Source organism: Spea bombifrons, chromosome 2 (genome assembly GCF_027358695.1).
Source record: "Spea bombifrons isolate aSpeBom1 chromosome 2, aSpeBom1.2.pri, whole genome shotgun sequence".
NCBI lineage: Eukaryota > Metazoa > Chordata > Amphibia > Anura > Pelobatidae > Spea > Spea bombifrons.
The window spans coordinates 63,286,291-63,301,360 of NC_071088.1; the positions used below are offsets into that span (position 1 = coordinate 63,286,291).

Here is a 15,070-nt window from a genome sequence, read left to right on the forward strand (position 1 = left end):
GAGATTTCTTCGCAGTCCCTTTCAGTGAACACCAAATGTGTTTAGAGTTGTTTTCTCATTTGGTAACTTAGTTGGATTTCCCATCCATGGGATGTTTTCCTGCAGGCATATAACGGAGTCCTCCTTTTCACTACATCCCTGGGGGGAATATAAACTCATTCCTACCTCTAAGAAATGTATCGTACAACCCTCGGTTGTCGGTTCTACTCTGATCCTAAAGTCTGGAAGCTAGGACATGACATTTACATGAGAACAAAAAGGTCAGACAAGCAATTTGTGATGTATATGTAGCATAACATGATCTGATGTAGTTGGTTTAAACATGTATTATAATGCATCACTCTGGAATAAGTTACTCCAGCACTGTTTATACCTGCAAACTTCCCACTGATCACTAGTTTCGCATACATAACTAATTATCTTTCACAACCACCAATGCAGGTATAAATAAAGGTTGTACAAGAGTTATTTGTTTTATTCTGCTTGTTTTTTCTTCCTTTCATCTACCAGCTACTAGAAAACTGTCAGATAAACCTTTGCAAAGTAAACGATTGCTCACATTGAACTTCAACTCCAAGACAAATTGTACCACTTCTGCTTCAGCACATTTGCCCCACGAGAGAAAGATGCCATCATTTAATGCCGCAGAGAAAAAAGTGCTTAGTAAGGTAAACGGAGAATAAAAGAAAAGGCCAGCACTTTCTGCACCAAACGTCACTTGAACACTTAATCTAGTATAAAAAGTCCCTTTTTTCTTTCTTTTTTTTTAAATTTACATTTTGAAAAAATAAAAGCTATTTATATGAGTCAGTACAACACATCTCCAGTTAGAAAAATATTTAAATACTTAAATAAGTAATAGAGTAGTTGGCACCAAAACATTACAATATGTACCCCATGTAAAAACAAGTGCACACTTTTTAGCTCACCCTGTATGCCTATGTACCATACAGACCCTTGGGCTTAATGAGAGACCACTAAAACTAGCCCTGTTTTCAAGTCTGCAGTTGTACGACATTGTGAATGCACCTATTTAATTTCCTCCTGATGAAAGGGTTAAATTAAATTCTTCTTTGTATTTTAGGCATTGTCCACCATTGACTATGGAGCTTAAACACCTGCATTTGGCAATATTGCAGTTGCTTACAGGAAGTCAAAAGAGACATGATCCTTGTTTTCTTAATCAACTCCTTTGTGGTGTTGCCTTTTCATGCCCAGATTCGGGGCACATACATAGCTCTCCCTTTTGATTTTCACAGAGTCACAGGGCCCTTATGTCCTTTCATATCACACCTGTACACCACGGCCATGCATCTGTATAACTTGTGCCCGTAACGTCTGGATACCACTAAGAATGGTCTTCTGGTGCTCCACGGAGGTGATCCCTAGGCTCATGACATCCCTATGAGACAAAAAATTGAGTTAAGCAAATACACAGGTTATCTAATTGTCCCTCAGTTATAGGGCATCTTGAGTGTATGTTGCTAGACGTAAAGTGATGCTTATACTCAGCTCTAGAGCAAGCATAAAATATATGCATATGAGTTTTATACAAAGGGACTAACCACATGCCAAAATAAGATATTTTACAGATGTCCTGACAAAAAATGGGGCCTTGCCATAGGACACAACTCATACTCTTCTGGATATTCTCTGTGTCATTTCACACAAGCATGGGGCCTTAACCTAGGTTAACTAAGTTGCCCCTTAAGATAATAAAATCATCCTCACTCAAGCAGCCCCTTCTCATTCCCTCTCAACCTCCTAATATTCAGCGTTGTGATTTCAATGTCCTCACTGCACTATTTATTATGAAGGTCCAAAACTCAAGATTTTTTCTAGGAAGAAGGACAGAGCTTCCCCTGCACAAGTATGAATAGCTAAAGATTTTGAAGGAATCTCATTGATTTAATTATGCATTATACAGGACCAGATCACTGTGGTTGATTCCTCACAATGGATAGTGAGGGTGAGGACCATAACTCTCAACTGATCAATGGCTGATGGTGAGGCATTGTTATCATATTGGATAATCTGAGAATTTGGGGCAAATCTGGGAAGGTAAATAGAAGCAAAAATAATCTGCTTTATTGAATCACTTTTTATTGGAACATATTAATCCTCCAAAATATCCTGGGGTGTGTAAACTTTTCTTAACTGTCTGTAATGCTTTGTCTGTATTGCTTCCACAGGAAGCCTCTTTCAAGTATCTCCCAGCCTTTCTGTAAAGTAGAATTATGCCCCATTAGCCCCCTCAAATTTGTCCACACTGCCTTCTGGTTCAGCCATCACAACTATTTCCCTCTTTGACTTTATTTAAATTCTCAACATACTTATTATGTCTCTCCTCACTTTTCTTCCTTTCAGAATGTATAAATATTACATAGAAATTTATAGTAACAGTGGCATAACGCACCTTATTGCATTACACAACAAGAACAGATACCCGCGGAATTCTTCAATAGAACTTCCCCCTACGTGTTAATTTGGAAAACCACATTCTTTCCTCTTTTCCTAGCCAAAGATAAAAATATTACCAAAGAGGCTGAGGTAACTTACTGCACTGTCATTCTGGCCACGGACTCTAAGTAACAGTATCCTGCTGCTGTGAAGTTATCTTTGTACCTTTCCATCTCAATTGCTTCTAGCCATTCTCCTACCGAGCTGAATGAGGGAAATGATGTAAACGTCCTTTCAATTAGTGGGATCGAGGTGGTCTGAGATCTAGGAAACCAAAAGAAACATGTATAATTGGCTGGTTATAGTACCGAAATATGAGGTTTTTGTGTGAAATGCAGAACATCTGAAATTTACCAACTGTATTATACTGTCATCTAATTTATCTTAATATTACTATACACATTTTTAAATCTATAATTGGACCAAAAAGGTCCATGGATATTTTACACTTACAAACTCTAAAGACCTGAGGTTTTCTAGCACCTTTGCATGTGTTTATTCAAGATAGATAGATAGATAGATTTCTTTTGAAGCAATACTTTTTCTATAACCCACAATTTAATATCAATTAAATATAACTACAGATGAAAAACACATAAGCACATTTCATATTCTGTATGCAAATGGAGCAGGCCCAAAATATATTCACTCACTCGCCTCGATTTAGAAAACATCCCAGCTGGATTGGATTTCCATCTGTTTTGGTGACTGCAGGGCAAAATGATAGTGTATGTCTAACATTTTTCAAGCTGTAAATTTATTAAACTAGGTATTCTTAGGATTTAGCTTTAATAGTGGTCACAGATTCTAAAATAATTTTCCAAAACTATATATTTCTAAAATGCAAACATCCTAGCCTACTCCTTTACAGGCGGTTTGACCATCTTATTGTAGCCATGGCCAGTCTGTTCTAAATATGCAGAACAAATGTGTTCTCACATTACAATTTTGATGTGATTTTTGTGCCCCCCCCAAATTAATTTGTGTTTAGCTATGTCACCTGAACACAATAATGGGATGTTACAGTGGAAAAAGCTACAACTTGTTTATATTTAAACTTGGAATTTTACACTAATTGTTTTCTTGGGTGCATTAACATAAGCGTATACCCACAAAATGTATTTTTATGTGAACTAATCGACTGTTTTATAACACAATTTGCTTTTTACAGAAACCAAATAAAAAACTTCACATGAGGTAAAAATATTTTCTGTAAAGCATTCAGAAATAATTCACTACCCCTTCCTTGGCATTTTTTCCTATTTTGCATTACAACCTGGAATTATCTGGATTTCATCTAATGGACATAGACAAAATAGTCCAAATTGGTGACGTGAAATGAAGATGGAAAAGTGGTGTGCCCATATGTATTCATCCCTATTTGCTATGAAGCCCCTAAATAAGATCTGGTGCAACCAATTACTTTCAGAAAGCACATAATTAGTTAAATGAAGTCCACCGGTGTGCAATCAAAATGTCACATGATCACAGTATATATATATATATATATATATATATATATATATATATATATATATATATATATATATATATATATATATATATATCACACTTATTTCGAAAGGCCACAGAGACTGCAACACCACTGAGCAAGCAGCACCATGAAGACCAAAGAACTCTCCAAACAGGTCATCGCTTTATTTTTCTTGTTCTCTTTATCTACCTACCATTTTCTTTATTTCCCCTCCTCTTCTTTGTTTTCTCTCTCTCTCTCTTCTATTGTCTCTCTATATATCTCTCCTTCTATTTTCTCTATCTCTGCCCTTCCTGATTATCTCTGATCTTCATTCCCTTTATCTATTTCTCCATACTTCTCCCTTTCTCTTTTTATCTCTCCTTTTCTCCACATATCCCCCTTTACTCATATATTCCCGCTCTCCTTTCCTTCTTGTTATCTCTCCACCTTTTCCCAATCTCTCATCTTTCCCCATTATCTCTTTAACTTTTCCTTTTCTCTCAACCCACCCGTTTCTTCATCTCATCTCTCCATCTTTTCTTTGATCCTCTCTTCTCATTATCTCTATTCTGTTTTTTTTTCTCTTTTTCTCCTCACCCTTTCTTTTTTGTCTCTCCTTCCCCTCCCTCTCTCTCGTTCTCTCTTCCTTTCCTCCCCTTTCTCTTGATCTTTTCTTCTATTCATCTTCAACCTGTCCCCCCTTTCTCATTACCCCCACCACTTTATCTCTACCTTTCTTCCTTTTCTTTATCACTCCCCTTTGTCCCCATATGTCCTTATTTATTAACTCCTTTTCTTATTATCTCTCCCCCTTTTTGGCTTTTTTCTACCTCTCTTCTTTCACATTAACTCCCACTTTTCACTATCTCTCCCCTTATCTACCTCTTTCCCCCTTCTCTCTCTCCTTTTCATTATCCTTGCTATATATCTTTCTCTTTATCTATTCTATACTTTGAGAGGGAGTCTTCTTCACAGGTCTTTACAGGCCTCTGTTCAGGGCTCTATTAAGGTGTGCGCGACTTTACTGCTAAGCGACAGGATATGATGTCATATTCCAGCACTCAGCATCAATCAGCAGCAGCATCACGAGGGAGTAGTTAAAACGTGAGGTCTGTTTATACATAGTTCGGTCTGGTTAGTGGTAGATCCATGATCTCACTAACCGGCCCTGCTCCTCCAGCGATGGGCAGTCCAGTCCTCCTCTTAGGAGGCTCACCCAGTCTGCACTCTAGATTGGTGCCTACCTTGCCTATAGGTCGGTATCTTTTGTACACTATCACCTTTAGTAAGGAGAGAAGGAGAAGGAGAGAAGATACAAAACCTGGTATATGAACTCCCAATGCATGTTTGGGAGACTCCTTCTTTAAGACCCTAATAGTTTCATTAACTAATATTCATAAGAACTCAGAATTGCCTTTTAGCTATTCATCTGCCTCACCCCTAAAACAAAATATCCCATCTTTGGACATATCGAATTTGCTTTACATTTGGTATTGACTGGTAACTTTTAAAGGGGAACTGTGCCTGTCAGTTTAAGCATAACAAAATTAATTTGCTAAAACAAGTAGTTTGCTTTTCTGGTTTTATCATTCAGTGAAAATACTCAGAAGATTATTTTAAAACAGCTAGCATTATGCAATGATTTTCATGTCTTATAGACATCTCCTTTTTGCTGCTTGAACCAATCAGCAACTTAGCAAAAGGAAAAAAATAACATAATACGGTGAATAATCATGCAAATCTTTAGAACAGTGTGTTAAGAAGGCTGTTCCCATGGTATACACATATGGTGGGTTTTTAATACATATTTGTTGCTTATTTTAACACAGAAATGTGTTTAGTGTATAAAAATGTAAATTGTAGAAATTTGGAAACCTAAAAGATCTGACTTTACAGGTCTGTGTATACAAAATTGTCTTCTACAATGGTAACTCATATCTGTCAAGTTACACATTCCAGTAAACTTCAGAATTTTATTTTGAAGGTATTACAACAGTAAAACAAATATCAATGAGAAGAAACTTGGCTTTCATTCATAAGATCTTCATACAGTAAAAAGGATACTATTAATCTACTAATCTAAAGAGTTTTATCTCAAGACTCCAATAAATATGCCATGCAAACCTAGCCTCAGAGTTATGGCCCGGGAAGCAGCTGCCTCTCCTTCAAGTTTATGTGCTTATATGTCTCAGAAAGTTCTAATATTTAAATTGCACCTGGAGGGGTCATACTAGGGATTTAAAGACACTAAGCAGCAAAGAATGTTGTAATGCAGTCCAATAGTTGCTAATGCTGTCATTTGATCTTGATCATTAACAATTTCTTACTCAATGCACAGAAGGTAAGAAAATGGTCTAATGCTGGGGAATCTGAAAAAAATAATTTAATGAAACATTTTAGCTCACATGCAAACCTGTGTATCTGTTTTATTGAAGGTGTTAACGCTGCACTGTCGCTGGCATGGAGCGATCAGGCAGCAAGGGAATGTTGTGGCAGGTCCCCACACAATCAACACACAACCCCAGCTGAAAATGTAATACCGCAGATACCAAAGATTGTATTCTACCCAAATGTGTCAGATCTTTAAACACTTCATTTATCCCTATTGTTCCCAAATCCCTTAATGTTAATTTTAGATATATTTAAATACACTATATTCATCTCCTTCTACACATACCTAGGAACTTCCAAGGTCAGGCTACCAGTAGCCCATTTTCTTTGGTGGTTTAGCAAGGGATGGGGCCAGCCACGTAAGGTGCCATCGTCAGAAAGCTTAGAACTGTACGGGAGTGGGGTTTCATCTAAATACCCACACCTGCCCTGGAGAAAAAACATGGTAACACAGAGACCTGGGGAAACCAGAGAGCTTCCAGGTATGCTCACATATCTACTAGATAGATCTGCTTCAGGTGAGGAAAAACATGCAAAGGCATATGGGCCCAAATAGGATATGTCCCTCCTAAAGAGGAACACTTGCGAAGGTATCAAGTGCTCAAACTCTAGAAACATTGAACCAGGAAAAGAAATTGGCTTGTATTCCTGCCATTAAAAGACTCTGTATCTGTATTTATATAAATCGATAACTTTGGTTTGGAAACAAAAAAACATGCAGCTTACATTTATGTAAAAAATGCAACATACACTTATTTTATTATGTTTTTGTTTAAACTAGTTTGCTATATTATATGTTGTTATATATAGACATATAGGAAGAGTTAGTCAAATCAACATAGACTTCTGCCTATGTATGCACTTACAGTATATATTGTGATATGATATGCAATGACAAGGTCTGTCAATATTTTATTACTATATTTCTCTTCAGTCTTTTGGGAAATGATTATGTATGTAATCTGCAAAAGGTGCATGAGACAAATATGCAGCCGGCACAGAATATTTTATGATTGTATATGAGATGCTCAATGTTAATAGTTTCACATCTTGCTATCACATGACATTTGAAACAAACAATGCAGTAGCGTTACTTGCATCTAAGTTGTCGTGGTGATAAATAAAAGAAGGAAAGTAGAAAAAGACATTGTACCGTTTTCTTTCTCTTCCATGAACAGGGAAGACATTTTATCTGCCACCTAGTTAGTGAGAACTGCTAGGGAAAAAAAAGTGTTCTCAACCTTTTGGGAATTATATCCAACTATGATCTGTAAATAAATGGAGAATTCAGTTTCCCCTTAATTATGCTGATTTGAAAGTGGTTTTTTTGTAACCATGTTAATGAATTGTCGACTGCGGAAAAAGTCCGTGTTCTGTTCTTCCCTTTTGCTTTGTGGATAAAAGGCCTTTTCCAATAGCCAATTGCGATGGCAATTATAAAGCTGTAATTATATTAAAAAGTGCCATTTTATTCCTCCATATAGGGAACACTTAAAGATAATTATATAGCAGCTTAAAGCACACAGACGCATTGTGCTGCAACCTATACAAGCCTCACCAATTGCACAGCAAGAAAAGGAGCATTGTGGGAGATGGTTGACAGTCAATTGAGGTATTGTAAAAATCATTGGCAATCAAAGTGAACAACACTTTGTGACTGGGAAATGACATGGAAAATTACCTGTTTTACTGTTAAAAGGTGTTGTCCCTAACAAAATAAATGCCTGAAAGAGATTTATTACAGAGGGAGCTATGAACTAATGTGTCAAAAGATGAAAAAAAGAAATCAGTTTGCCTTGAAGTTAAGTGCACCAAAATACAAGATATTTTAAAGAAATATGATTTTGTCAGTTTCTTATAGATCAGCAGGATAACCAGGCACATTTAGGGACCTTGGCTGCAGACAACCATACCATTCAATGTAAAGTTCCCTGGTGGTCTAGAAGGAGCAGGAACAGAAAAGGAGCTGTGTCCCCTTGATTTTACATACAAGACCACTAGGAGTTACAGAAGGTGAAGAGCTACAAGGAACTGTAGTGACACCCACTACAACTGTACCCGCTGGGATCCATGCGTATCTGCCCCTGTCACAGTTAATATGTCATCATACCTAGATATACTGACACTGACATGACTGAGGTCAACTACTGGTGACCTCTGCTCTCTTACAGGTGAAGAGCTTTATCACTGCCAATAACAAATAGATTTTTTTTATAGATTCTTAATGATGATAATAGTGAGAATGCTTGCAAGTAACCCACCTAGCCAGTAGCATGCATGGTTTACAAAATGGTTTGTAAACTATTTTGAGCCCTGTAATATAGATATAATAGATCATATTCCCAAGTATTATAAATAAAGTAAACCACTGTGGCTGTACAATAGGTAAACAGGTCATAACAAGTTATACATCACATAACAATTTGGAATAACATGATTAACCCTGCTTAAATGGGCTCACAATCGAACTGGATTACAGGTAAACAGAAAACCTATAAAGATCATGGAAATAAAACCTAAATCCTCACAACAGGAGCACATAAAACTTGGGGACTTCTGGCACAGTGTTTAACCAACTAGTCTTCAATGCATATATATATATTGATCTGTATATGCTAATTGGACAATTTGGCACACCTCCCAAAATAAGAAAGGGGATGCATTTAGGGTGTGATTAGAGGTTTGGCCAGGGTGGACAGCTTTAAACAACACATTTTATGTGAATTTGTGACCTATTGGTAACTTTTTAGATAAATGAGTAAGGTATGAAAAAGGAGAATGTATTACAGCTACAAAATTTTACTCGCAAGCACATTCTACTGTTCCTCTATTGTGACTTTTATGGCTGTAGAATGATATGATATACTCTCTGAGCTACTAAATAAGATGGAAGACAGGGGAAAAAAGAAAGAGAGGAAGGTTTGGGTCACAAAGATATAAAGAGGGTAGTACAGTGTGCCTAAATATTATCATTCATGAGGAACAGTGCTTGAAAATGCTTCTCTATACAATAACTCTGCATAACATCTTTAAAAGCAGAAATTTAATAATTTTTCCTCTTTCCTTGTTGATGGATCAATACAAGTTCTTGAAGGCAGAGATGTGTTCCTACTGACTCATCAGTGTACTATCAGCAAAGCTTTGGGAATAATCACTTCATTTCTTGCTTGTTCTGAACATCTTGGAGTTTCAACTTAACTTAATAATACTCCTGCTGGGAATAGGATTTGTGCATGGTAGAGACCTCTGGGCCTCTGCAGATGTACCGACATTGACGTTAAATAATAAAAAAAAAACAGGCTGGGTCTAAGTTACCAAAGAAACATAAAAAAAGAAAGAGAGCAGCTGAAGACATTGTGGCCATTAAATCAGTAGCTGTGCAGTAACGCAGATCTTTGTGTAATACAAACAGTATAATAATGTTAACACAGAAATCAGAATACTAGGCTGTACTAATGCATTTAACAAAAGTGTTACTAACAGGTTAGACTTCATATGGAAGAAGTCTGGGAGCTACTGGACTTTTTTGCTCATTTCAGTACTTTGTTTTCAAGTGAAAAACAAGCAGGTCTTTCCAAAGTTGGTAAGGGAAAGCTGCCCACTGGTAGAAGAGTTTGAAAGTAATTTCAACTCTTTGACTTCACTATACATTATAAAGAGCAAACCTCAGTGAGCGGGAAGTGAGGGGCTGGCCCTGTATAATAGATTGTTAAATCAGTGAGGTTTCTCCCAATAAATTATGCATTATACAGGGCTAGCTTAACCATCTTTGCTGGAAGAACCTTCCAGCATTGTCCTCAAAAAATAGTGAAGTTAGAGAGTTTAAATCACAACTTTCCTGCATACCTCTATTGAATAAACCCCCAAAACAGCTTCCCTTAGGTTGCTGAAAGGACCTTTGATAAGGTGGCAGGTCCCCTCCCATGTGTAGAAGGCAGACAAACAGGCAAGGAACACCGATAGAAATACCCACCTAGTCATTGTAGAAGGTGTGGATTTGGTTTTGTCTGGACTCTGCAGCTGTTTGTTCAGTATGTTTTGAATGTGAGTGAATTTTGGTCTCTCATTTCGGTCTTTCTGCCAGCAATCAAGCATTAACTGGTGCAAGGAAGGTGGGCAGTTCATTGGTGCTGGGAGACGAAAGCCATCTTCTATGGCTTTAATGACCTAGGGATGAACAACAATACTTATCTGGTTTGGAAATTCTGGGACCCCTTTAAAATTAATTAGATTTCAGGTGAATTTTGAGACAGAGAGAAGACAGGTTTGTAATACAAGGTTTGGGTCAGGCATTGCACACAAAATCAAGCTGTCTACTGCTTTCTCAACTCACTGGCCATCATGGTGGTGAATAGTATCATGGTCTACAGGTAAAGTACAGGTAAAAAATTCCAAAGTACCTTACAGCACTACAGCCTAGAAGGTTAACCCAGCAACTCTAATACACCATGCAGAGCTGCGCCTAGGTGGGTGGACGGGGTGCACCAAACCCGGGCGCCCAGGTCAGCAGGGGTGCATCATGCCATTTGCATAGCATGGGGGGTAAAGTATATTCTGGCTGAGTCTCCCAACCTTCTCAGCCAACTGCTTCTGGGTTCATGTCTCATTTCCCACAGCTCTGCTTCTTCTTTTGCCTCTACTTGTTTTTCTGTCTTCTTTTTTTTTTAGTTCGCTTCTCCAGGCCTCCCACACCCATCCCTTGTGGAGGGAACCTGAGTTGTGGGTGGAGGCTCCACCCTTATATGGAGGGTCTGTTCAATGGGAGAAGCAGATGAAGAAAGAAAAAGAAAAGGCAAGAGAAGAAGCAGAGATGTGGGAAAGGAGACAAGGAGACATTGATGTGGAAAGCGGTAGGTGGAGGAGGTAGATATTGAGAGAGTAAGAGCATGTCAGAGAGTAAAAGAGTTAGAGTGTAAGAAACATAAGTGAGAGTGTAAAAGAGCGTGAGTAAGAGTGGGAGAGAGTGGGAGTAAATGTGAGTGTGAAAAAGCAACCAAATGCAAACGAAAATAATGATGACAGGAGTTATGCTATACCACCGTCAATGTCTGGCTCCATATATATATTGATTGGAGTTATGATGTACCAATATCAGTGCCTGGCTCAGTATATAGTGATGGGAATTATGCTATACCACTGCCAAGTCTTACTCAATACATAGTGATGAGAGTTATGCGTTACCTCCCCTTGTATCTGGTTTGATGTATAATTATAGGAGTGATGTTGTACCACCGTCTGTGTCTGGATCACTATATAATGATGGGAGTTATAGTGTATCACTGTCAAATTCAGTATATATTGATGGGAGTTATACTGTACCACCCTCAGTGTATGGCTTAGTATTTAATGATAGAAGTTAGTATGTATCATTGTCAGTGTCCGGCTTGTTATATAATCATGGGAGCTATGCGGTACCGCTGTCATTGCCTGGCTCAATATATAAACATATGAGTAATACAGTATAGCCATCAATGTCAGTCTCAATATATAGTAATGGGATTTATGCTGTACCACATGTCAGGCTCACTATGTTCTTATACTCACTATGAGCTGCACTGTGTCTTATCTGATAAGGGATATGCTATAACATCTGCAAATGCATAATGGGGACACAACTTCCAGCGACAAAGGTTAATTTACTGTCCCATTGTTGTCCCTTATGTCTCATTAAGCTCATGCAAAGCACTCGCTCAGTGCCTAATGTATTTATCTACTTTCCTCAAAATACCCTCTGTAAAAATAGAGTGGGAGGTGCAAACTTTTCTGTTCATGCCTCAAGCACAAAAGCAGCTACCTTTGGCTCTGCCCCTTCTTTAAAGTCCAGATGTCACTGATACATTCAGTTTTTTTGTGGGGGCTAAAATGTCACTGACAACCTGCTTGGGCACTAAAATGGCACTAAGAATCTGTTTGTGCACAGAGAAGGCACTAACAAGCTACTTGGGGTAAAGATGACACAAGCTGAGCGGGCACACAATATGTCACTGGGAAGCTGTCCGGGAACAAAGATGGCACTGATAGGTTGTTTTGGGACAAAGATGGCACTGGTAAGTTGTCTGAAGCACAAAGATGGCACTGGTAAGTTGAGAAAAAGATGGCAGTGACAAGCTGGTTGGGGGCAAAGCTGTTACTGCAGGACATGGGTGACATGTTACTTAGTGATATCAGGGGACCCAAAGAGGTGAAGTGGTTTCCATAGAAAATGGGTATGGTTAGAAGAGTTATATATGTTATGGGGAGAAGTTATAGCCAAAAAAATTATTGTACCCCCACATCAATGGCCCATGCTACTCTGAGCATGAGAAGCCTAATGATTATTTACTCACATCCTGGTTGGACATATCCCAGTAAGGTCTTTCTCCATATGACATCACCTCCCACATAACTATTCCAAAGCTCCATACATCGCTCGCAGTGCTGTAACGATGGTACTGGATTGCCTCTGGTGCTGTCCACAACACTGTGCTCTTCCCACTCTGAAATAATAGGTAAACATAGGACAACATTACATAACTGGGAATTCACCTGGCAATGAGGATATGTGGTGCACATTCCCAATTAACAATAATCTTAACATTGTTAAGCCTGAGAACAACTTTACTGACCACTAATAAATTGATTTCATTTTTTATGTGTGTATATATATATATATATATATATATATATATATATATATATATATATATATATATATATATATATCATGCTAGTAGTTTGTTCTGCAGGTTACTGTGTCAGTTTTATGGATAGATACTGGCAGAGTTCAATCCTCAACCCAGATGCTAGAAAAGAAAGTCTTCCTTCTCTTTCAAATATTTTGCAGTACATACAGTATCAAGCATACAATAAATACTAGAAGCTCTATAGTGTAGCTATATACACCGGTGCAATAATGCATGAGTTTGCCATTCGGTTCTTACATTTGAACTCCGTACCATGGTGGTAAAGACTGTGTCAAGTTTATCTTCCTGGATATGTCGAAATCCAGATATTTTGCAGACCAAGTTAGAGTTAACCAGGACTCCGTGTGCAGCAAGGCATTTGTGAATATAGCTCATCTCGGTCAGATACTTCATTCCTGATGCAATACCACTTAACATTCCTATCAGTTGGGGGACTGTGAACTGACCCTCATGCTTCTGTTAAAATAGAAATAAAAGAAAGTGTGAAGACAATCAAGACTTATTAAGTGAAAATGAAAATGCTATATATTAGCTGGCACCAATCTAGATCATGCCCCTACTTGTGCTGCATGGATTAGACCTGAGATCCTCTTGGCGGGCACAGGTCATGATGATAGGGACACTCTGCCAATCTTTACAGTCCACATCCCCAGTCATAGTAAATGTAGAAACATATATTTTGTGTACCATTCTAGCTCTCAAAGGGCAAAATAGATACCCAAAAAGAAATTCAATTTCGTTATAATTAGTCATTTATGTAGTCATGAAAATGGCTTTTTATGAAACATTATTATTCAGTCTACAGGGCATATAGCAAGTATTAAAACAAACAGACAGTTTTCAAATACCCGAGATTTTGCCATAATCACATTGTTTTAATCGGTAGGCAAGCTTAGTAAGGCAATTTTACAGTAGTGCTTACTAAGTTGTACACATTTGCTCAGAACCGGCAGTTGTGTATTTAATGTATTTATCTTAACACAGTATTCAGTAGTTCAGCAATGCAGTTCTTATGCTCTCTTTCCATATATGCCTTTCTTGAGGTCAGCATGTTTTTTGACTAAATATTTGCGTGAACAGCCTTACGCAGGCTATAACAAACATATTGTTTGAGGTTTCACAACAAGGGAAGAATAAGCTGGCTAGACGTGTCTTTTTGATGGCAAATTTCCTCCTTCCTCTGCTCCTTTGGTACTCACCAGCTGGAGTATACCCAGAAGCAAACAAAGTAAGGCTTGTGACAGCATCTCTGATTCCAGCCAACAGATATATTGGTATATCTGAAGCAGAAAGAAGGAAATCGAAGATTCTTTATGGGGTTGTTAGTCTTCACATCAACTGGTTTCATCAGGGAGTGATGGACAGAGGAGTCATGTGGAACCTTTCATACAGCCAGACTGCAACAATCGCTACCTTGAATATTTTACTTGCAGAATATAAAGCTTTGGACAAAGTGTGACTAGAGTTGAAAGACACATAAATGTGTCCTTGAAGTTAATATATAAGAACTAAATTCTGTATATCATTAAGAGTCAAATATAGACACCAAACAAAACTAATAACATTTTGTAAGAAGACTCTGTGTCCATACAGTATGTATTAACTTAAGTCGTTCCTACACGATCATGCATAATTATACTTTATGCTAAGGTACTGTGTCTTGCAAGAACCCTTTGTCTTCTGGAATAATCAGCTGTCTGATGTTAAAATTTTATTTGCCTTTCTCTACGCCTTTTATGTTATCAGATACACAATTACACTATTGTGCTGTGTAATTTTCATGCTTTGTGAAACTCATGAAAAAGAGGGAATTTTAAATTTGTCAACACAAAAGCAATGCTATAATGACTTGAAATTATACACAGATACCAAGTTTGGAAGCAGTTAGGTTTTCAGTACACCAAGCAAGTGGCAACAGATGAAAGTAAAGACATCAGTTCTTAGTCCTTAATTATGCAAGATTAGAAAGGACTAATACCTGAAAGAACTATATGGAAAGGACATGATTGTCCATGCCGGAATACATAAAACGAAATAAGCTGTCACAAAACAAAAGTTG

The 15,070-nt window shown here is 37.8% G+C and overlaps 1 protein-coding gene across 1 annotated transcript in view; it reads right to left on the reverse strand.

Annotated features, from left to right (window-relative positions):
• Positions 1–255: 255 nt before the first annotated feature.
• Positions 256–15,070, reverse strand: part of LOC128473688 (ephrin type-A receptor 7-like) — a 90,629-nt gene continuing 75,814 nt past the window's right edge. Inside the window, exons 12-16 of the mRNA XM_053455939.1 lie at positions 13,264–13,467; positions 12,655–12,804; positions 10,302–10,495; positions 2,560–2,724; positions 256–1,402 (exon numbers count right to left, since the gene is read on the reverse strand). Of these exons, the coding sequence (XP_053311914.1) occupies positions 1,288–1,402; positions 2,560–2,724; positions 10,302–10,495; positions 12,655–12,804; positions 13,264–13,467 (828 nt within the window). The 3' untranslated portion in view covers positions 256–1,287. The remainder of the gene's footprint in view (positions 1,403–2,559; positions 2,725–10,301; positions 10,496–12,654; positions 12,805–13,263; positions 13,468–15,070) is intronic.